The sequence below is a fragment of the Copadichromis virginalis genome, linkage group LG4 (assembly GCF_057382275.1).
Source record: "Copadichromis virginalis isolate Kocher_CV1m ecotype Utaka linkage group LG4, C_Virginalis_male_GT1.1, whole genome shotgun sequence".
Taxonomy (NCBI): domain Eukaryota; kingdom Metazoa; phylum Chordata; class Actinopteri; order Cichliformes; family Cichlidae; genus Copadichromis; species Copadichromis virginalis.
Window position 1 is genome coordinate 10507489 of NC_140621.1, and position 22249 is coordinate 10529737.

Below are 22249 nucleotides of genomic sequence, written 5' to 3' on the forward strand. Positions count from 1 at the left end.
AAATGAAACGGCTTCCTGAACTTTCTCTCGCATAAATCCGGCCAAGCTAAGAAAATAAATCTTTTCCTAAACCTAATCTCCTCTGCTGTCTTCTTACGCCACCTTGTCCCCCACCAGGCCACGGCTCAGATGGAGGGGAGGCTGGCTGAGTTCATCCAGGCTTACTTGCCTGAAAGTGTTCTTCCGCTGGCCGATGGAGTCCTCAGCTTCATCCACCATCAGATAGCAGAGCTGGCCAGAGACTGCCTGGCCAAAGCTCGCGAAGGCCTCATCACCTCTGTGTACTTCTTCGAGCTACAGGAGAATCTGGAAAAGCTGCTTCATGATGTGAGTTTTTGGCAATCGCCATCTTGTTTTTTTGAAACTGGACGTCCCTGGGTTTGACCGAGAAACCGAGGAACGCTGCGCACTCATAAGTAGCAACTTGCCAGTCACATTGTAGCCACACACTAAATCATTTCCTACTAAATAGGACCATAATTTACAAAATGAACATCATGCTGGATTTAATAAGACTTGAAGTTGGAGATTAAGACCACAAATTCATCAAGAAAGTATTTACTAAGGCCCATTTTCTTTACTCAATGGGACTTCTTTTTGCAACTAGACAACTTAACTGCTCCTCTTCACTGGAAAAGGTTTAAGGCACAGTTTACCCCAGCTCCACTGAATTTTAGCATCTTTTATCTATTATATAAAGCATGTGTTGTATTCTTAGTACAGTGGCTTTGTCATAAATAGGAACAGATTCAAAGGTGACAGCCAGTAGCTTTTTTGGGATCGTGTGGATGACGGTACATTTAAAATGACTTTATAGAGGAAAAAAATACCAGTGCTGTTCTCTGAGAGTGGTCAGTAATGGTGAACATCATAGAGAAATCAAGGGGGGGACAGAGACTTAGAGATGTACTGTATGGTAAACTGAATCTAGACTGCTTAGAACTGAAGATGATGCTTGCATATATGCAGTATTGGGCAAGTTACTTTGAAAAAGTAATTAATTATAGTTACTAGTTACTTCATCAAAAAAGTAATTGAGTTAGTAACTGAGTTACAATATTCTAAAAGTAATTAATTACTTGAAAAGTAACTATTGCATTACTTAAAAAAACCTCTGGGGTCCAGGGTATAATTGCCCATTTTTAACTACTTTTGATTTTCCCTCCACATTTTACCTTTAAAAACTATTTACTTTGCCTTGTTTGGTATCATCCTTTTCAGCACAACCTCGCGTGTCTGAATTTACAGTTATGTTTTCATTTTGACATACTGTATTAACACAACTGATCTAAAATCAGACAAAAAACATAAAATCAGTAGAAAAAGTATATTTTTACTGTAACAACCACAAACATGTTTAATGAATCACATTTCACAACTTTAAATGCAAATATAAATTGTCAATTTTAAAATCATATGCACAAGTTTTGCAAACAACAAGTTATTTGCAGCCATTTACCTTTTACCTTGATTTTTTAAATAACCATTTCAAACTATTTACAGAACAATCAGCTGTTCTGCATTCAATAAGATGCCACACAATTTATTTGTGCCACTCCAAAAAAATAATTCCTGTCCACTATAAAGGAGAAAATCACAGCCTGATACCTGCAGGTCTGACAGCAGCAGGTGTATCACTCCTTGTTGCTTTGTCATCTTGAAGTGGTCATGTGATTGGCTTACCACGACTACTTTATTCTTCCTCGGTCAAACAGCAGCGCTCATGCGATTGTTTTGCCCCCTTAGCTCCAGGTGTTGTGCTAGACAGTGATCGTGATTACCGTCTGCGGGAGCGCGCGCAGCTGCTTAAAGCTGTAGCGTCCAGATTACTCACAGTTACTTCCATGCAACTGATATAAGATGCAGTAAGCTGAACACAGCTTCAACCGTCTGTTTGTTGAAAAATAGTAACTGTAACGGCGTTGTAACGATAGGAATAGTAATCAGTTGGATTACTCGATACTGAAAAAACGCCGTTATTCCCATCACTGCATATACGGGTATCACCCTATCAATTACAAGCAAACATGCAGCTTCCATGTGTTTTTTTCCTAGAGGAAACAGATTAGCAAGATTACTGATTAGCATCACACCCCAGTAAGATTTACGAATGTAAAGTGTAAAACATGTGAACTGTGTGGTCGGATCCATCATTCCTGTCGCAATCATCAAACACCTGGGTGAGCTTTTGTAAAGAGCAATATCAAAGAGTGACCAATGGGAACATTTTGGAGAAAGGCTGAGCGGTGGTGCCGTATCCACTTCTTCGAATATATCCATGAATTGTGTGGCTCACAACTGAGCTCCTTTAAGTTTCTCTTATTTGGCCTTCATCAACCTGATTCTTAGCCACAACAGGCAGCTGTTTCCAGCTAAAATGGTTGCCAAACCCAGTGTGATGTACCAAATAACATGCCACACCAAGTAACAGACTGAGTGCTGAACATAGTGGAGACTCCTCATAAAAGAGGCACTGTGATGTCACCCAAGTGTTTGAACAGTCTGTATTTTAAATCCTCAAGCAGAGCAGTTTCACTGTTGCCATATGGAAAGTGTGCAGGTCATATATGACTGTAAATCAAGAGAATGCGCTCTGATATGGGACATAAGACATAAGGTACATCTGCACTAAAGCAAAGCCTGCTTTATTGTTCTTCTAGACATTAAAGAGGTCTCAAATTTACAAAAGAAACTACATGCTGTCCTTAATATGACTCGAAACTAGGGACCAAAACCACGAACTCTACAGGATGATGTTTACTGAGGTCATTAAATCAAATGAGCTGCAAGTTCCTTTCCTCGTATATTTCTATGCTAGTGGACTTCCTTTCTGCAGCCAGATTAGTCGCCCCCTGCTGTTCATTAGAAAGAATGTAAGCCTGAAAACAGCCATTTCTATGAAATTAAATAAAAATATAAAAATTAGACTTTTTTCATTTATATTTGTATTAAACAGTTTCTTTTTCCATAGAATGCCTTTTTTTCAACAAAAGTATTCAAATAGTGAGCAGGAGAGAAAGGTGAAGCAGATGAACTGCATAAAGATTAATTTGTAGATACGCTTTGTGAGTAAACATCAATAAAACAGATCATGAGCAGATCAGGTACAGGTGATGGGGATATGCGAAGCTTTGCAAGATTTGTGATTAAGTGATTCACCTCAGGTCTTTTTAATTAGATTCAAACACACAAAGCCTTTGGCGAGAGCCAAATTGGAGGCTAATTTTGCATGTGATTTGCCAGAGAAGATAACAGGTATCTGCGAATTTCATAGAGCCCATCTTTACAGCTTGATTAGATTGCTGTGATTACCCTGGGTTGCCTGGATTAGGTTTGATTGGATCAGCTTTTTGATTATGTACCTTCGTGCCTCCGTCTGTCTTTTGACTGACAGATTTTCTCTGTCTTGTGTGCATGTTTTATTGTTGTCAGATGTCACTTTTTGCAAACGTTAAAAATGCTGATGCATATCTGTCTTTCTGCCTCTCTGTGTGTCTGTACGTCAGGCATTTGAGCGCTCGGAGAGCTCCGAGGTAATCTTTGTCACGGAGTTGGTGAAAAAGCTTCTGATCATCATCGCCAGACCTGCAAGGCTTTTGGAGTGTCTGGTAGGATCACACTCACACTTATCAGTATTTACCCACCCATCGACTGCTGCGATGATCACAATCCTCCTCCAGCCCCATGATTCATCACAGAACTTCTCACAGCTCCTGTGACTCGAGGCAAATTGCTTTATTTTTAAAAAGCAATCATCAGCGCAAAAACATATTTGTAGCCCCTTATGAGCATTTTAACAGTCTGATTTTATACACAGCAGGAATGTGAAATGAAAACAAGCAAACCAGTCTAAGACTTGGTCCAGTCTGTCTGGATGGCGGAGACATTTGCATTTAGATTAAATTTGCCTTCCCAGAGTACGGCTAATACCAGGCAGTAGCCCCCTGCTGCTCGGCTGCCTTCCAGCCTGCCTCAAACATACCGTGACCAGGTTGTCGTTTAAAGTTGAAGGATGTCTGTGTGTGTGTGTGTGATATGGTTTTTGTCTATGGAGCCTGCTGTGACTTGGTGTTTCGTAACAGGATATCAGTTGTGCATCCCTGCATGAGTCATGCCAAGCTGACGTGGTTCTTGATTGTGAGAGACAGCTCAGACGGTGACGTGGAGAATTGATTCATTGGGCTTGTTCCAGTCTCTCCTGGCGAGCACGCCTAATTGAAAATTAAATTATTCTTTACGTCAAACTAGTTTATCTGAAATCATAACTGTAAAAATAAGCCGAATTTAAAATCCTTCTCTTCACATGCAAAGTCCCGAGTGATCATATTTTAGAGCGTGTGTGCTTTGTGGAATGGGAGGCAGATTCTTCCGCTGTAAGGCACCTCTCCTCAGGAACCAGCTCCCAGTTTAAGTTCAGGAGACAAACACATCCTCTCTGCTTTTAAGACTCATAACTTTTTGATAAGACTTGTAGTTAAAGCAAGATTAGGTGATATTAGTGGTTTTGCTACAGGCTTACGCTACAGAGCACTAAACTCCCTCTTTTTTACTCACAATGCATTTCTATGCCACTACAGCTTGTCATGAACTTTTTCTTTCTCTTTTTTCTCCCATAGTTTTGCCGCATTTCTTGTTTGTCAGCTCTTCTTTTTTGTCTTTTCTTTAAAGATTCTCAGCTGAGAATCATTAAAGCGATGATTAGAACTTCCAGTCAATGAATTAATTAAAACAGATTAATGTGAATTTCAAAATCTTATCTGGTTTTCATATGAACCTATTTTCAGTGACATCGGCTTCAATGCCGTGAAATTAACTAGGCTTCGAATTTTTTTCTTTCACTCTTATTTGCCAGATTTTTCAAGTAACCTATATTTGACAACAGCTTAATAAAAGTGGAAATTCTGTTTTTAGTGTGCCACAAAAATATTTTTACCGGCCCCCATATGGCGCCCTCTATAATAAAAAATTCTGGAGGCGCCCCTGCTTTTCTTTTCCTTCACACCCCCTCCCCTACCCCCACCACCTACAAGTCACACCTAATGGCCACTACACAACCTAAAGCACTTTGAAACTACTGTTTGTTGTGAATTGGCATCATATTGATCTTCTCTGTTTATGCACAGCAGATTCTCAAATGTGACACGTGGTATTAACTTTTGCAAGGAAGACGAGCTGATGCTTCTTTTCCCTGCCCCGTTCTGACCACCACCATCAGTTCCTCAGTAGCAGCACAGACTACAAAAACAAATCCTGGGCTGATCCAGAGGCAGTCATTCATGAAATGACTTGGATATTTTATTAAATTCACAACCAAATGCCAGGATAACTCAAAGGAAAATTAAATCACCACAAATCACTCTAATTTAATGTAGCTGATTGAATAATTATTGGATGAGCTCCAAAACTTTATACCTGATGACATCAGCTACTCAGGTTTTATTGTTGTTCTCTGCAGGAGTTTAACCCCGAGGAGTTTTACCATCTGCTGGAGGCAGCTGAGGACCACGCCAAAGAGGGTCATCTGATGAAAACAGATATCCCTCGTTACATCATTGGCCAGCTGGGGCTTACTCGAGACCCGATTGAAGGTGGGTAGAGGAACTTTAAACAATTAACAGGTTTAAACAGGGCCTATTATGGACATTTATGAATTTATAGTTTTATCCTTAGTTTTATCACAATTCCAAATTATTCTTATTTATATCATGCTGGGCCTTGCTGTAGCCACTCATATCATATGATGCCTGATACAAGACATTTTAGCTTGTCTCCAGTGAGGCCTGTCCCACAGTTTGGGAACCACTGCATTAAGCCAGCTTTCTTGGTATTGGCTCTTTCTCATAAACAGAAGGTTTAAATAACAGATGTGTGGCACTTCTGGAGTCTCACATATACCAGTGTGTAATCTGAGCTTGCATAACTACTGGCATGTTTATTATAAGCTCAATAAGAGCCCTTTTATATGACATAAATAAAGGAAAGCAAAACAGTCTCCTTATTAGAAAATAAAATGACTACCAGATTTTTTTGATCAAACATGTGTTTGTCATCAGATATGGTTTACTTGGAAAGTTATGACAGCGAGGGACCAGTGACACCTGAAACAGATGACTCCACAGAGGTGAGATCCAAAATGTTCCCCAGTCTGGTCGTTTCTGCTGGCTGAACGTGGCTGAAAGGTTGTTGAAAATGTTTTCATCTGCTGATGACTTGGCAAACAGGCTTGTGTCCATTCAATTAGCTCATTTGCACTGAGGCTGTTGAACCCAGATCCACCCCTTCCTTGAATCACATGGCCTCCAAATTAGGATAAGCAGACAAAAAACTATAATAAAAAACAGGAAGGAGGACATAGGAAATGCCTGGAGCAGGTTCTGCTTATCTGTGCAGACAATATAAATGCAAAGACTAATTTAACAGGTGACAAAAATAATATAGAACGTGCTTTCTATCCTCCCACTGGATGATATTTAATCTTTGCATTGTGATCTTTGATCCACAGGGTAAGATGAGAGCAATGAAACCACCAGGAGAAGCAGACTTCCAGACCATCAAGCTGATAAGTAACGGAGCATATGGGTGAGCAGAGCTTTTCTCCCTCACATATGTGCTTTTTTTCCCTTTACAAGCACACAGAGCCAGTGAAAATAAAATGGTCAAACTGCATGCCTCTCTGGCTGTGTCTGCATGTGAACCAGCGCTGTTTACCTGGTGCGGCATCTGGAGACACGGCAGCGATTTGCCATGAAGAAGATTAACAAGCAGAACCTGATACTGAGGAACCAAATCCAGCAGGCCTTCGTAGAAAGAGACATTCTCACCTTTGCAGAGAATCCCTTTGTCGTCTCCATGTTCTGCTCCTTTGAAACACGTCGGCACCTCTGCATGGTCATGGAGTACGTAGAAGGTGAGGACAGGTCTACATGTGCAAAACAAAAAGTAACCCAATCAGTGACAGTCGTTTTACTCAGACAAGTTTACAGTCTGTCTAGCTAATATTTTAGCAACATTTTACATTATAGTATTTAAAACTAGAAAATGCATTTTCTGAAGAAACTGCTGTGTGAATGCTGCTAGCTGAATGTTTTGAGCTGAAATGAAATAATTGCTGAATGTTAAGTTAAAAATGTTGAATGAGATGAAAAATGCAGAATTTGTCACGTGAAAACAAAAGTGTAGAACGGTTGAAAACTGACGTTCACACAGAATAAGAAGTTGAAAAGTAGCTGAACATGTTTAAAATATAAATTAGAAAAAGCTAAGTAATTACAAAAGAAAATTTAGAGTCAGAAAGCATCTGAAGTAATATTAAAAGTTCATATTCTTTTAATCACTGAATGACTGAAATGCGATCCCTCTATTTGGATCCACACAGTTTAAAAAGTTTACATCTCTGAGCTTTGGAAGACACGCTGTTGGAAAGAGAACAGCAATGGCTACATTTTGAGGGTAAAATGATAGCTGTAGAGCAAACGCTGTTGACACAGCAGCAGTTAAAACAGAAGTTTTTAAGATTAATCTTAGCAGAGTGACAGACAGAGCTCATTTAAGGATGCAGGTGTGAGCCTGGCTGCTATAGTGACTCCAGCCAGTGGCACCAGAACAGAAAAGTGACTCTCAAACAAATGCTTCCAAAGACAAAACTACAAGTTGTATTGACAGAATTCCTTCACCGTGAGCGGCAGCAATGTCGAGTCTACACAATTCTCAGTTTTCATGCCTGTGGAGTTTATTATATGGACGTGGTGACAGTGTAAAGACAGCCTGTACTTCTGACTTTTAGACAAATTTTGGGAGCCAACTCTACTCTTCTATAGAAGAGTTTGATGTAGGAGGCTGTGCATTGGTGACATTTATGAAAGAACCATACCATCTATTACAATAATAATAACATTGAATGAAAGAGGGCAACAATGGCTACGTTTTGAGGGTAAAATGATGGCTGTAGACCAAAAGATAGCGTACAAAAAACGTACGGAAGATGAAAAGTAGAAGAACAATACTGTGGATGCTTAATCAGCATTAATCCAGCTATGGAGCACATATGTTTTCTAAGCCAGCGGTCCCCAACCTTTTTTGTGCCACGGACCGGTTTATGCCCGACAATATTTTCACGGACCGGCCTTTAAGGTGTCGCGGATAAATACAACAAAATAAAACTAGTACTGGTACCGAAAAAAAGAAAATTTATTCATAACACACGTGAAAAGACCCAGGAAAACCGAGTAAACGATAACAAAATAACGCTGAAAACCGATAAAAACTATACATTTCACACCTGAGCCTCAACTCTACCAAACGACTCACGGACTGGTACCGGTCCGAGGCCCGGGGGTTGGGGACCGCTGTTCTAAGCTGTTAACTGGTTAGTGAGCTAAATGTTCCTGTTTGTATACACCATAACCTAAATCCCACCGTATATTGACTGAACTGAATATCATGACACATTTCCTTAAATGTAAACTCAGTGTGCTTCCCAAAGTGGCACAGTTATCATGTGCAGGCCTGTGGAAATGGTTTTGAGTCTGTTTTTGAGACACAGTAGTAATTGATCTGAGGTCAGCAGGCAGCTTGTTCCAAATAATAGGACCAGAGTAACTGAAGCGCTCTCAGCAGATTTAGATCTGATTCTGGGAACAAGTGAAGGATCAGCACCTGCTGACCTGAGAGGTCTCATTGGGTTATAGACACTGAGAGCTTTTTGAAGAAGTAAGGATTTCATTTATTTATAATCCTCTATTGGAGACTCGTTTGATGCTTCTGTTTAACTAATGTCATTATTATTACTAAATATTAGTGATAAAAGGCTTTAACAAGACGCTCTTAGAAAGATGTAGCACATTTTGGGGTCAACTTGAAAGAAAGGAAGATGTGAAATGTAGGTCGGTGAGGTCAGAGGTCAAAGGTGACATGATATTTTGTAACATTTCCTAAATGTTCCCAATACAATACAAAGGCAGCAGCAAACTTATGAAAGTTTGACCTTATTTGACCTTGAAGAAGAGGTCAGAGGTCCAGTGTAGGTTCCCTGTGTGCCTGTATGTTGTCAATACAAACAATCACAATAAGAAGCATAGTTTTAAATAACTATATAGCATTACTATGTGTGCTTGTCAGCCTAAATAGGAGTCTAGCACAAAAGCCACCAGGAGCCAATCATTGTAACTGGTGAGTACCCGGGACACTAATCAAATATTGAATTGTGTTGGCAGGTGGGGACTGTGCCACCCTGCTAAAGAACATCGGGGCTCTGCCCGTGGAAATGGCACGCATGTACTTTGCAGAGACAGTCCTAGCGCTGGAGTACTTACACAACTATGGCATTGTGCACCGTGACCTCAAACCTGACAAGTAAGATGGAGCTAGTTTCTGTCACACAGGGGCAAAGAGAGCAAGCGCCAATTATTTGCTAAGATGTATAAATAAGGTTTAGACTGCTCAAATGTAACTTTTGTCTTTCTGTTCTCAGCCTCCTAATTACCTCAATGGGCCACATCAAACTGACTGACTTTGGCCTGTCGAAGATGGGTCTGATGAGCCTGACCACCAACTTGTATGAAGGACACATAGAGAAGGATACTCGAGAATTTTTGGATAAACAGGTATGACCAAAGCGAAGTCAGATACACAGCCATTTACTCAGATCTTAATTTGTTTAAATAAAGTCTGACAAAACATCTGAATTTTACAAATTAATAAAACTCTCTGCTATATTAAAACTAAGTATCGAGCGAATGTGAGTCAATTTAAATTAATTGTACTGTACACATCAGGACAACTGTGTGTGTGTGTGTGTGTGTTTTATTTTATCAGCATTAAAGTGTAGACTACAGTATGATCCAAGCAAAGTTTCACCATCAAATTTCCTTTGAATGCTACATTTCCATTGTGTGGCAGGTGTATCTGACAAATATGGCACAGTTGGCACAACAGTAGACCAGCCTTTCCTTGGTTATAATAATTTCTCTTTCAGGAAAGGCTTATATTTCCAGGGCTTTTATTCAGCACTCGCTTTGAATTTAAGCCTCATTATTTCACGTGCATTCATCACGTCGACCACATATGTGTTAGGATTCAGTGCATGCCCATCTGCACATGAAAAAACACCCACCGGGGCTTTCATCTTGTCTTGGCATCTTTGAGGTGATGGCTTGGCTAAGCATAAATATGCATGCTCCCCACATGCTGTGTGTTTCCCGCTCTGTGACGACTGTAGGAGCGACTGTACGGTTGTAAATGATGAATACATGATTCAGTTAGATGTGAAAGAAATGTTATTAGCAGCAAAAATGCACACGCCTGTAAGGATGAGTGGGTCCCAAGTAATTCACAAAAATCGGAGGTCATAAAATTTAAGAAACGACCGATTGCTGCTTTACTTTAAGGTGTGCGGAACTCCAGAGTATATCGCCCCAGAGGTTATTCTTCGTCAGGGTTATGGAAAGCCAGTGGACTGGTGGGCGATGGGCATCATCCTGTATGAGTTCCTGGTGGGCTGCGTGCCTTTTTTTGGAGACACTCCAGAGGAGCTGTTTGGACAGGTCATTACAGGTGAGAGATCAAAGTATCTCAGTAGAAATAGCATCATTGGACACCGACCGCAGCTGATAAGTAAAACAAACTGTTAGTCATGTACCATCCACCATAATCTCTCTCTCTCTCTGTCGGCTTGTTTCTGGTAGATAACATAGTGTGGCCAGAAGGAGATGAGGCTCTTCCTGTTGATGCCCAGCACCTGATCTCCTCTCTTCTGCAGACAAATCCGCTGGTTCGATTGGGCACAGGTCAGTCTCCTACAGCAGAGCTTCTGGCTTCTCCAGGATTCAGATGAAATCGTGTAGTGATTCCTCACCACCTGAAGTTATTTTCTATGTGCATTCATTTAAATTTGAATCAGACTTGACGCAGATTTATGCATCACAGATATTTTATGGTTCCAATATTTTTGCACTATTCTAACCATATTTGTTTACTCTCAGCTGTGGTAATAATTGATTTTTCCGCTCAGACCTCTCTGCTAGTTTTCATTCAATCTTTAGTCCAGTGTATGGTGTAATGCTTACATGTGGAAATGATGTAGGCTCACCAGCCACTTCATTTGGTACACCTGTTCAACTCCCACTTAAAACATCTAATCAGCCAATCACATGGCAGCAACTTAGTGCATTTAGGCATATAGACATGGTTAAGGTAACCTGCTTAAGTTCAAACTGAGCAAACTGAACATCTCTATGGTTTACAGCAAATGCTCTAAAAAGAGAAAATATCCAATGAGCAGCAGTTCTCTGGGTGAAAATGTCTTGCTGATGTCAGAGGAGAATGGCCAGACTGTTTTGAGCTGATAGGAAGGAAAAGGTAACTCAAATTTTTACAATCAAGATATACAGAAAGGCATATCTGAATGGACAACATGTCGAACCACCAGCAGCCAAGACCACACCGGGTGTCACTCATGTCAGCTTAATAACAGGAAACTGATGACTGGAACAGGAAACCGGACAATAGAAGATTTGAAAAAACGTTGCCTGATGTAATGAGTCTCGATTTCTACTGCACAATGAGATGGTGGGATCAGAATTTGGCATAAACAGCATGAAAGCATGTACCCATTCTGCCTTTTACCAACAATTCAGGCTGGTTATGGTGTTTCTTGGCCCACTAGAGACACTATTTTAAAACAGTGCTAATTAAGATAAGATAAGATAAGATAAGATAACCTTTATTAGTCCCACACGTGGGAAATTTGTTTTGTCACAGCAGGAAGTGGACAGTGCAAAAGTTATGACGCAAAAATTAGAATACGATAAGAATAAATACAGTACACAGCTGTACAGAATAGAATAAAATAATATACTATATACAGTAGAATACAATAGAATAAAATAAAATAAAAATATACAATAAGATAAAAATAGAATACAAATGCTATATACAACTGAGTAAAAATACAACGATGCCAGAAAAGATTATTGCACTTAGTGTTATTGCACATGTGTGGATGTGTGTGTTTGTTCAGTTAAAGTCTTTGTTGTGGAGTCTGACAGCAGTGGGGAGGAAAGACCTGCGAAATCTCTCCGTCCCACACCGTGGGTGCCGCAGTCTCCCACTGAAGGAGCTGCTCAGTGCTGTCACAGTCTGCTGCATGGGGTGGGAGATGTTGTCCATCAGGGATGACAGCTTAGCCGCCGTTCTCCTGTCACTCACCACCTCCACTGGGTCCAGAGGGCATCCTAGAACAGAGCTGGCCCTTCGGATCACCCTGTTCAGTCTCTTCCTGTCCCCAGCAGAGATGCTGCCGCCCCAGCAGACCACACCATAAAAGATAGCAGAAGCCACCACAGAGTCATAGAAGGTCTTCAGGAGTGGGCCCTCCACTCCAAATGACCTGAGTCTCCGCAGCAAGTACAGCCTGCTCTGCCCTTTCCTGTAGAGGGCGTCTGAGTTATGAGTCCAGTCCAGTCTATTGTTCAGATGAACACCAAGGTACCTGTAGCTGTCCACAGCCTCAATGTCCATACCCTGGATGTTCAGTGGTTGCAGTGGAGAATGCTTGTGCCTGCGGAAGTCTACCACCAGTTCCTTGGTTTTACTGGCATTGATCTGGAGGTAGTTCAGTTGGCACCAGTCCACAAAGTCTTGGGTCAGACCTCTGTACTCCTTGTCGTCCCCATCAGTGATGAGGCCGACTATTGCAGAGTCATCAGAGAACTTCTGCAGGAAGCACTGGGTGGAGTTGTGGGAGAAGTCTGCAGTGTAGATGGTGAAGAGGAACGGAGCCAGAACCGTTCCCTGTGGGGCCCCCGTACTGCAGACGACCCTGTCCGACACACAGCCCTGAGTCCTCACATACTGTGGTCGGTCGGTGAGGTAGTCCAAAATCCAGGTAGTAATTGAGCATTGTTTAAAATCCTCAGCCTACCTATTGCTGCTGACCATGTCCATCCCTTTATAACCACAGTCTACCCTTCACCAGTCATCTTCTGATGGCTGCTTCGAGCAGGATAACAGACCATGTCACAAACTTCAAATCATCTCAAATTAGTTTCTTGAAGTTGACAATGAGTTCAGTGTAACCACATGGCTTCCTCAGTCACCAGATCTTAATCCAACAGAGCCCTTTTTGGATGTGGTGGAACAGAAAGTCTAAAAATCTGCAGCAACTGTGTTATGCTGTCATGTGAACATGGAGAAAAATCTCCAAGGGATGTTTCCACCACCTTGTTGAATCTATGTCACAATAAATTAAGGCGGTTCAGAAGGCCAAAGGAGTCCAATTCAGTACTAGCAAGGTGTTGCTAATAAAGTGGCATGTATATTTATTTACATTTGAAGATACACTTGGGAACCTTCCCTGAACAATTCTGTAGCAGTGTGCTTGAATAGTTTGCTTCTATCCCACTGCACACTTTCTGAGCTACTTTTGTTTTACATCTCGTTCTCCTTTGATTTTTAGCTGCAACATTATTCTGCAAAGATTAAGATTAACTTTTCTGAGAAAATGCACAAATTTGAATGATTCCTGATGTATTTGAATCCTAAAATAGAAATGCCGCAGCCTGGTGTGAAATCTTGCAGTCTTCTGTGGTCCACTCAAACTTTTAGTCACAGTTCCAGTTGGCCCACCAAACTGAGATTTTTTTGTGTTTTCTTCTTTGTGTTTTCACAGTCTCATTGTGGTTTCCTGATGATTTCATTGTTTAGGCTGACTTCCTGTTAACAGCTTTCCTTTATACCATCTAATAAACCTTACTGTACTGGTCTGTTTTCTCAGCAGTGAAACAAGACACTGTATATGCTTTTGTCTCTATCCAGGACTTTTATTTGTAGTTCAGTTGTTTTTTTGTGGGTTTTTTTACTGTGCTGTATTAGTACTTTCATCTAAGAAATGCATATGAATACTTCTTCCACCACTGCACATCCCTCTTGGGTACACCTAACCCTGACTGGGGCTCGCTGACCTAGAACAATAACTGTCATCGTGCGCGCTGGCTTACGGGTTCAGTTTACCCAAATAAGTCAGCTTCATTCAGGGTAGAAATGCCTCCACATGCTTGAGGGCTGCTATTACTACCTGTCTGTCATCGCGCTCCCTCATTCTCTCTTTTTACATCCACCTCCTTTCCTTTGCTCTGCCCCGAAGGTGGTGCTTTTGAAGTGAAGCAGCACTCATTCTTCACTGAGGTGGACTGGAACAGCCTGCTGAGACAGAAGGCAGAGTTCATCCCTCATCTAGAGTCAGAGGAAGACACCAGTTATTTCGACAGTAAGTTCCCCTTTGGGAATGAAGGAATGGTATTGAAGAGAATGAATTCCAGCACAGATCCTTTAAACCTTAGGAATTTCTTATTCTTGGAAACAGGTCAAGGTCTTTAACTCTCCCATGTAAATGTTAGCATAAAGCACATTCAGTCAGCAGTGGCTGACTGAATGTACATTACTTCTCACCCCCAGCTCGTTCAGAGCGCTATCACCACGTGCATTCATACGATGAAGACGATACCAATGACGACGAGCCCGTGGAGATTCATCGCTTCTCGTCGTGTTCCCCTCGCTTCAGTAAGGTCAGGACCTAAACTTTTATTTTTCTGTCAGCGTTTATTCATCAGTCTACATTCAAATCAATCAAAAGAACCCAAATATTTACTGTTATGCTGCACCGATGTGAAGGTATACAGCAGTATGGAGCATCTGTCTCAGCTGGAGCATAAACCCCATGGCGTGACTCTACGGGAGCACAAGGTCCCCAGGGAGGATCGCTTAGCCAAGAGAGAAAGCCTGGGAAGTGTCACCCTTCGAGATAAGAGCTGGAGGACTGGCTCACCGGAGATGTGAGTAAAAGCACAGTTAATAAAAAAAGTGCTATCTGTGTTTCCGTTTGTTTTTGATCTTCTACCTGGGTTCATTGGCATTGAAAGTTTATTTCAGAATATAATTGTCTTTGGTTTTCAGGAAGCGTTTATCCTGCTCAGAGTCCTCCTTCACTGAGAGTGATTCCAGCCCTCCGTCTGGGGCACGGAGGCGCTTCTCTGCTCTTATGGATTCTTACCGATTGGCCTCCCCTCTGGAGTTGGACTCTGAGCTGCCTGTCCCGGGCAGACAACCTCCAGTGAAGGCCAGGGGAACGTCTCTGGAAGGAGCCATGAGTACCATCTCTTCTCAAGGCGACCTGAGGGCATTCCTTAAAGAAAGTAATGGCTTTGCAGCTGCCGGTAAGAAAAATGAGGAACCATCTCATGACTTGAACAATTTCATTTGTCACCCCAAAACATGAAAACATATATTTCCTATCACCTTTCATGTCTCTGCCTTATTACAGACAAACTGTTGAGACCTGCTGATGCATCACTGCCCCTGCCAAGCAGTGCTACCATTCTGGGGCTCCCAGACCCACAGGGGACTTGTGGGGCCACCACAGACCTGGTGCTGCGAAGAGTTCGCCACCAGCAGCTCTCGGAAGGAGAAAAACGCAGCTCAAGACCAGGAACTAAAGTTATCAAATCTGCCTCTGCCACTGCTCTGTCTGTCATCATTCCAGCAGGTAAAGGCATTTCTTTTACTGCATTAACAAAGACATTTTAAAAAATAGTGTTTAGAAATGAATCTTTTGTGCTTTCTCTCCTCAGTGGAACAACACGGTGCATCCCCTCTGGCGAGCCCCATGTCGCCCCGCTCCCTCTCGTCCAACCCTTCCTCTCGTGACTCATCCCCCAGCCGAGGCTACTCCCCGATGGTCAACATCCTGCATTCTCCCATTACCATCCACCGCTCTGGGAAGAAGTACGGCTTCACCCTCCGAGCTATCAGAGTCTACATGGGAGACAGCGATGTTTACAGCGTGCATCACATGGTCTGGGTGAGAGAGCAAAGCAAACAGGATGCAGAAATCTTGATTTCTCCCTTTAAAGCAATGCAGAAACAAATGTGATTATTACTATTTATTCGCATAGCGCCTTTAATGTGATTCTGCAGAACAGCCCATGCAGAGTACCATACAGTATCTGAAGGTAACTGGGCTAATATACTTAGTAGTCAAATCTGTGATGTTTTTTTGTTCCAATCACAGCATGTGGAAGATGGAGGTCCGGCTCAGGAGGCTGGACTTAGTGCTGGTGACCTCATCACTCATGTAAATGGAGAGTCAGTCCACGGTTTGGTCCATACAGAGGTAGTGGAGCTGATCCTGAAGGTAGGAGAGATCTATCCATCTAAAATAAAAACAATTTAAAAAACATCTATCTATATATTTATGTACTAATATAAATCATATAATTGTGCATCAACTGCAGAGTGGGAACAAGGTGACTATTACAACAACTCCTTTTGAAAACACCTCCATCAAAGTGGGTCCTGCCCGCAAGTCCAGCTATAAATGCAAGATGGCACGACGCATCAAGAGGACCGGAGCCAAGGACGGACAAGAGTGCGTCACTGCAGCATTCCAAGAAAACGTATCCCTCTGTCATTTAGATGATTTCACTCTAGTCATTCGGCTTTTTGTTCATCTTTCAGTAAGAAGCGCAGCTCCCTGTTCAGGAAAATTACCAAGCAGTCCAACCTGCTCCACACCAGCCGGAGCCTCTCGTCTTTAAATCGCTCCCTGTCGTCTGGAGACAGTCTCCCGGGCTCCCCCACCCACAGCCTCTCTGCCCGCTCGCCCACTCAGAGTTATCGTGGCGCTCTTGAATCCCCGCACCTGGGTTAGTATTTAAGGCGACCAGCACGTGTGCCTGTTATAATCTCGTTTAAAAGCAAAAAACAATTGGGGAGTAATGCGATGGAGGAAGATGCGTGTAATGTCTTGCCTGTGGAGTCCAGTGGGGAAGACTAAACATTAATCATTTCTCTATTAGTTATTGGGGAAGGAAATACTTTGAGTGTTTTTTGTTACTAACACTATATTTAGTTTAATTCATTTTTTGTGCTAGTTCACTAAAGCAGTTTCCTAATAATAATGAATTACAGTGGTCAAGTTAGAAGTAATGAATTCATTAACTAGCCTTTAAGCATCATTCTGAAACAGGATGTTTCTAATTTTAGAAATACCGCACAAATGACTAAAGGCTTAAAATACGCACTGAAGGACATATCTGGTCAAAAATGACTCCAATATTCACTGTGATATATAATCACAGTGTTACTGGAGGGCAGGGTAATGCCATAAAAGCATCTGGTAAGACATAATGTTTCTAAGATTAGGGCTGAGTACAATAATGTCATTTTATTTGAATTTAGAAGCAGGAAATTAGAGGTTGTGCAGGTCTTTAAGACATGCCTGTACTTTAACTAAACGATTTATATCATCTGGCTTAATGAATAGATAAAACTGGGTATAGAAATTAAAATGTATGGAGTGTTTTCTAGTAATATTGCCTAAGAGAAGCATATATAATGTTCAAAAGAAACTTTGTTTTGAGAAAAAAATAAGGTGAAAGAGCTGCGTTTAACATTGCAAGTATGTTTCATGTGTTTCATCACACTTATACTTTATATAATTTAGCCTACAACTCAAGACACATGAGTAGAAACACACACATATTCATTTTATTGTGTTGGGAAAAAAATATTCCAATATTCTTCTTTTTCCTCAGGTACATCATCCCAGAGCAGCTCCCCGGCCTCCAGCACCCCTAACTCACCTGCAACCACTCACCACATGAGACCCAGCTCCCTACATGGGCTGTCTCCCAAACTTCACCGGCAGTACCGCTCGGCTCGCTGCAAATCTGCTGGCAACATCCCATTGTCTCCCCTGGCTCACACCCCGTCCCCGACCACCTCCTCTCCTCCACCTCTCACTGGGCACACGGTAGGGAGCTCCAATACCACGCAGATGTTTCCTGCCAAGCTGCACTCCTCACCTCCTGTTGCCCGCCCACGTCCCAAGAGTGCGGAGCCACCCAGGTCCCCTTTGCTGCAGCGGGTGCAGTCTGCAGAGAAGCTAGGAGCACAGATTTTGCCTTCTTCATCATCATCATCGCCCTCTCCTCTGACAGGGGGGGTGTCATTACGCAAGCATAGCCTGGAGGTGACACACGGGGACTACAGGAGAGAGTCCTTCCACTGTGAGCACAGTCTACAAAGTCTGCTAGAGATGGAAGGAGAGAACGGACCCGCTCCCCCATCTCCTTCATCATCATCCTCCCCCTCTCCTCCTATGGGAGGGGAGGTTGGAGGCCTAAAGCCTGTGAGACGTCTGGGAAGGCAGGAATCGCCACTCAGCCGTGACACACTCTTAACAGCAAGAGAGAAAGAAGTCCAAATCACAGAGTCTGAGCTTGCTGGGTCACAAACTGAGAGTGCAGCTTCTAAAGCAGAGTCTAAGATGAGCGTCGTTGACACATGTAAAACGTTACTTCCTGCTGAGGTTGCAAAGAGTCATGGATGTGGAGCTGCAGTTGAAATCAAGTCCAGTGCTTCATCTTCAGAGGTTAAGCCTGGTTCTGGCATCAAAGCTCCAAGTTCAAGCCTTTCCGGTTCTGAGGCAGCAACTTTTAAGAGTAAACCCAGCGAAAAAATGTCTCCTTCAGGCACATCAAAGGGCCTGCTAAAGCAAGACTCCAAGCAGCAAAGTGCACAAACAGATAGTGGACCTGCAACAAAAGCTCAGGAGAAGACTGAGGAGAAGGCAAAAGGCCCTTTAGCTGCACACAAAGGGACCTTTCAGAAAGCACCTACAGAGCAGCTCAAGCAGCGTAAAGGTACAGACACGATAGAGAAAGGAGCAAGCTATAAAGCTAGTGATACCACCAAGCTCAAAGGACCTACACCTGTAATTCCAAACCAGGGTCAAGCCCACGCTGCAGCCAGATGCAAAGAGGAGAAGCCAACAAACAGAGGAGTCAAGGAGGAGAGGCAACACCTGGAGGTCCTGGAGGAGAACCCCATGTCGCCTCCCTCGAATGCAGCCTCACCCGCCTCGAGCAAGTCACGGCCCATGTCTCCAGGGGATAAAACCAGCTTCGTTACCCAGCTCACAAGCGTGGCCAAAACAGTCCTCGGGCCTATGAAGGGGGGATCACAAGAGGGAGGCAAGGTAAAAGACATATCCAAGTCTGGCGAGGAGAAGCGGGGAAGCGCTGCAGGAAAAGGAGAAGCTTCGTCTGGCAGTCTCCGCCGGGGGGCTCAGACAGCAGCCAGCACTATCCAATCTGATAAAGGAAACATTCGCAGCTCTAAGCATCACTCGTGATAAGAGCTTCAGAGGGAGTGTGATTGTCCCATGCAATGCCTTTTTAACTGTAGCATCAAGCTAACATATCATGAATTTACACGAAATGTAAATGGAGAGACATGCTGAAAAAAAGACCAAAAAAGATGACAGAACAAAGTTGCATCAGCTGACTCCTGCTGGAAAACATGTGCACATGGTGTCCTAATGTAGACCTGTGTATGTACTGTATGTTCATCACATTATGTTGTATATAGTACAAACAAATGCATATGTCTGAATGCATGTCTAACACTGTACATGGGAAATGAAAGAATATTTAAAAAAATTAAAATTATACAGCAGACCTTAAGGTAGAGAACACTGTGAACAACTTTTCAACTGAACACAGCCACATGCGCAGACAGGTCGGAGTCTGTTATCCTTGTATGGGGGTCCAGTAGTGCCAAAATTATGTTCACGTGTTTGCCGTGTGTGTCGATTTGACATGTGACTAAATATTTTTTATGTCGTTTCAAAGACTTAACTCGTAGCAGAAAGAAAAAACTGTGAAAGACAGAATTGATTTTTTAAATGCTCTTATGTAATAGCATTTTTATTGTGAGTCAGCTCCACAATATGTTGAAGATTACTTTCTGTTATGGATCTCAGGCTCTGGAACAATCTGTGTAAGGTCCTTCCAAACAGCTGATAATTTTAAATAACTTTTAGAGACCCAACAAATTGTGTTTGCTTTTAGCCAAATTTGAGGCGTTACATAGTTTTTGTCAAGTCTCCTGTGAAAAATTTCTTACTGCTTGTTTACTCGGTTGCTGTTTGTTTCTATTTGTGAATTTTGATCAATTTATTTTTTACACTTGGGTTTACATTTCATGTTATTTATTTATTTATTTTAAATTAATTTTGCCTTTCGTTTATGCTTTTCTTTTAATATTTAAACAGTTTTTTAAACATCTCCTATTTCTTTGCTTTTAGAAACTCTTGGGTTTATTTTGCAGTTTGCTTTAGGTCATTATCCAGCTGCACCGTGAAGAGCTGTCTGATCAGTTTTGCAGTGTTTGTCTGAAACCGAGCAGAAAGCATGTTCCTGTACACTTCACTAAATGCATCCTGCTGCTTCTTTCAATGGTCACATCATCAATAAACACTAGTGCCTCAGTTCCACTGACAGCTAAACATGTCCATGCCATAACACTGCCTCCACCATGTTTGACGGATGATGCGGTGTGCTTCAGATCAGAAGCTGTTTCTCTTTTTCTCCTTATTTTTCTCTATTGATTATTCTGATCCTTCTGTATTTCATATTTGTAGGCTTTGACAACCTTCACAAAAGGGTTCCTAGAAAAGAAATCTGCAATCATTCACTTCACTTGTGTTTGAAAATGTCCCAAAAGCTTATGGAGCTAACTGTATGCTGGTTTCTACGTTTTGTATTTCTGCCCTGGACTGTTTCAAACATAACTTGACATGTTAAGCAGACATAAGCAGTGAGCATGTGAACATAATTTTGGCACACATGCCTCATTTAAATGGGCATTACATTACATCGGCTATATCATTTAGTTCAGTATGACACGAACTGTATTTTCTTTAGTCTTTAGTTACTAAAAGGGATCAGACACAGAAAGGTTTTTCATATGTCGTGCACTGGGGGGTCAAACAATCCTGAACTCTGGACCAAGATACTGGAATGGGGATCAGCTTGTTTGTTCCAGATGTGTTTAAGGGCTGGATTTTGAGACACTGGTGAGGTGATCTTGCACTGGGACGCTATGCAATGTGTTAATGATGTGAGTTTTTCTCTGTGTGTGTCCTCAATATTACATTTACATTGTGCTCTAGATGAGAAAAAATAAGGGGAAAGGGTTGCAATAAGTCAAGCATTTGGTTTAAATAGCTGTCTCTGCTAGTCATAGTGAAATGTGCAATTACATATTTTAACCTATTAAGTGAATATATAAGTGTGCTCAGAGTGTGGTATGGAGATAAAGTGGAGACAGAAGCGTAATGAAAGTACAACTTAGAGGAGATTTTGCGGTTTCACTCGCTCTTTGTTATTTATGCAGAAGTACAGTTTATAGTGTAATAGGTGTGAAGGAAAGTGCCAGTGTTTTCATTTAGGGATAATGTGATGTTTTTGTTGGTTTTTGTACTTAAATGTGTAACAATATGCAATCCAAAAGTGCCCAGTTCCATAAAACTGAGCATCCTCGTCAGTGAAACCGTAGTAGGTTGTACACAGGAGTAGATCTGTCAAGAGGATTTTAGTGTTAAGGTGATGTTTATTGTTGTGTGTTCAAGTGATCTTGATAGATTCTGGACTCCAGGTCCAAGACCTGGTTTAGACTGCCACCTTGTGGATGAACTAACTTGACACCAGAGGACCTGAGGTACACAAAAAAACTAGTGAACATTTAATGAGCAGTCTATCTTCTGCCTGTGGATCTTTCTAACCCACACATTATAGTTCTGATTGATTAATGATGAACATCTTTGAATCAGATTTATATGACGTTTAGATGTTTAGACATTAAACAGTGGTGGTTTATGTGTGATGTGAGGAAAAAAATGCACTTTATGTTGTGTCAAACTTTTTATTTTTTCTTATATTTTTTTCTATTTGTTGTATTTAGTAACTTTGTATTTATTTCAAATTCTGATTTACTACTAATATTAGTTCATGTTCTGACGCTGATTACGCTTAGAATGAGAAATTTACCAAATCTATGTGGCTAGCCCATCCTGTGCAGTTTTGACTAGTCTTTCTGTTAAGTCGGAAGCTGTGATGTTGCTGTCACATCTATTTTTGTCCAAGTGTTAGGCGTGTTTACGAGAACTTTGCTTTCTCAGACTATTGTTGTCCATTACATTGTTACATACCTAATAGCCACTGTCGTAAAAAAACAATGCAAAAACAAACAAACTAAAAAAAATAAAAAATAAAATAAAAAAAAAGCCTATAGTGCAGAATAAAATGCAAAAAATACTTCCTTTGTCTCACTTTTTGAGTCTAACATGAACGTCCGCCCTGAGAGTCGGGTCTCACTGTTATTGGTCCTCCGTTGGCCAATCACAGGAGTG

At 41.7% G+C, this 22249-nt stretch overlaps 1 protein-coding gene across 2 annotated transcripts in view; it reads left to right on the forward strand.

The window, feature by feature from the left end:
• Nucleotides 1-22155, forward strand: part of LOC146710830 (microtubule-associated serine/threonine-protein kinase 1-like) — a 53772-nt gene extending 31617 nt beyond the window's left edge. For both annotated transcript variants that reach the window (XM_085453465.1, XM_085453466.1), the window contains exons 8-27: nt 118-327; nt 3507-3608; nt 5456-5588; nt 6054-6121; nt 6503-6579; nt 6699-6907; nt 9213-9351; nt 9470-9602; nt 10386-10551; nt 10683-10784; nt 14141-14263; nt 14452-14561; nt 14668-14828; nt 14950-15209; nt 15317-15538; nt 15624-15853; nt 16064-16186; nt 16287-16420; nt 16510-16697; nt 17589-22155. In XM_085453465.1, coding sequence (XP_085309591.1) covers nt 118-327; nt 3507-3608; nt 5456-5588; nt 6054-6121; nt 6503-6579; nt 6699-6907; nt 9213-9351; nt 9470-9602; nt 10386-10551; nt 10683-10784; nt 14141-14263; nt 14452-14561; nt 14668-14828; nt 14950-15209; nt 15317-15538; nt 15624-15853; nt 16064-16186; nt 16287-16420; nt 16510-16697; nt 17589-19189 — 4491 coding nt within the window. In that variant the 3' untranslated portion in view covers nt 19190-22155. The remainder of the gene's footprint in view (nt 1-117; nt 328-3506; nt 3609-5455; nt 5589-6053; nt 6122-6502; nt 6580-6698; nt 6908-9212; nt 9352-9469; nt 9603-10385; nt 10552-10682; nt 10785-14140; nt 14264-14451; nt 14562-14667; nt 14829-14949; nt 15210-15316; nt 15539-15623; nt 15854-16063; nt 16187-16286; nt 16421-16509; nt 16698-17588) is intronic.
• Nucleotides 22156-22249: the final 94 nt, after the last annotated feature.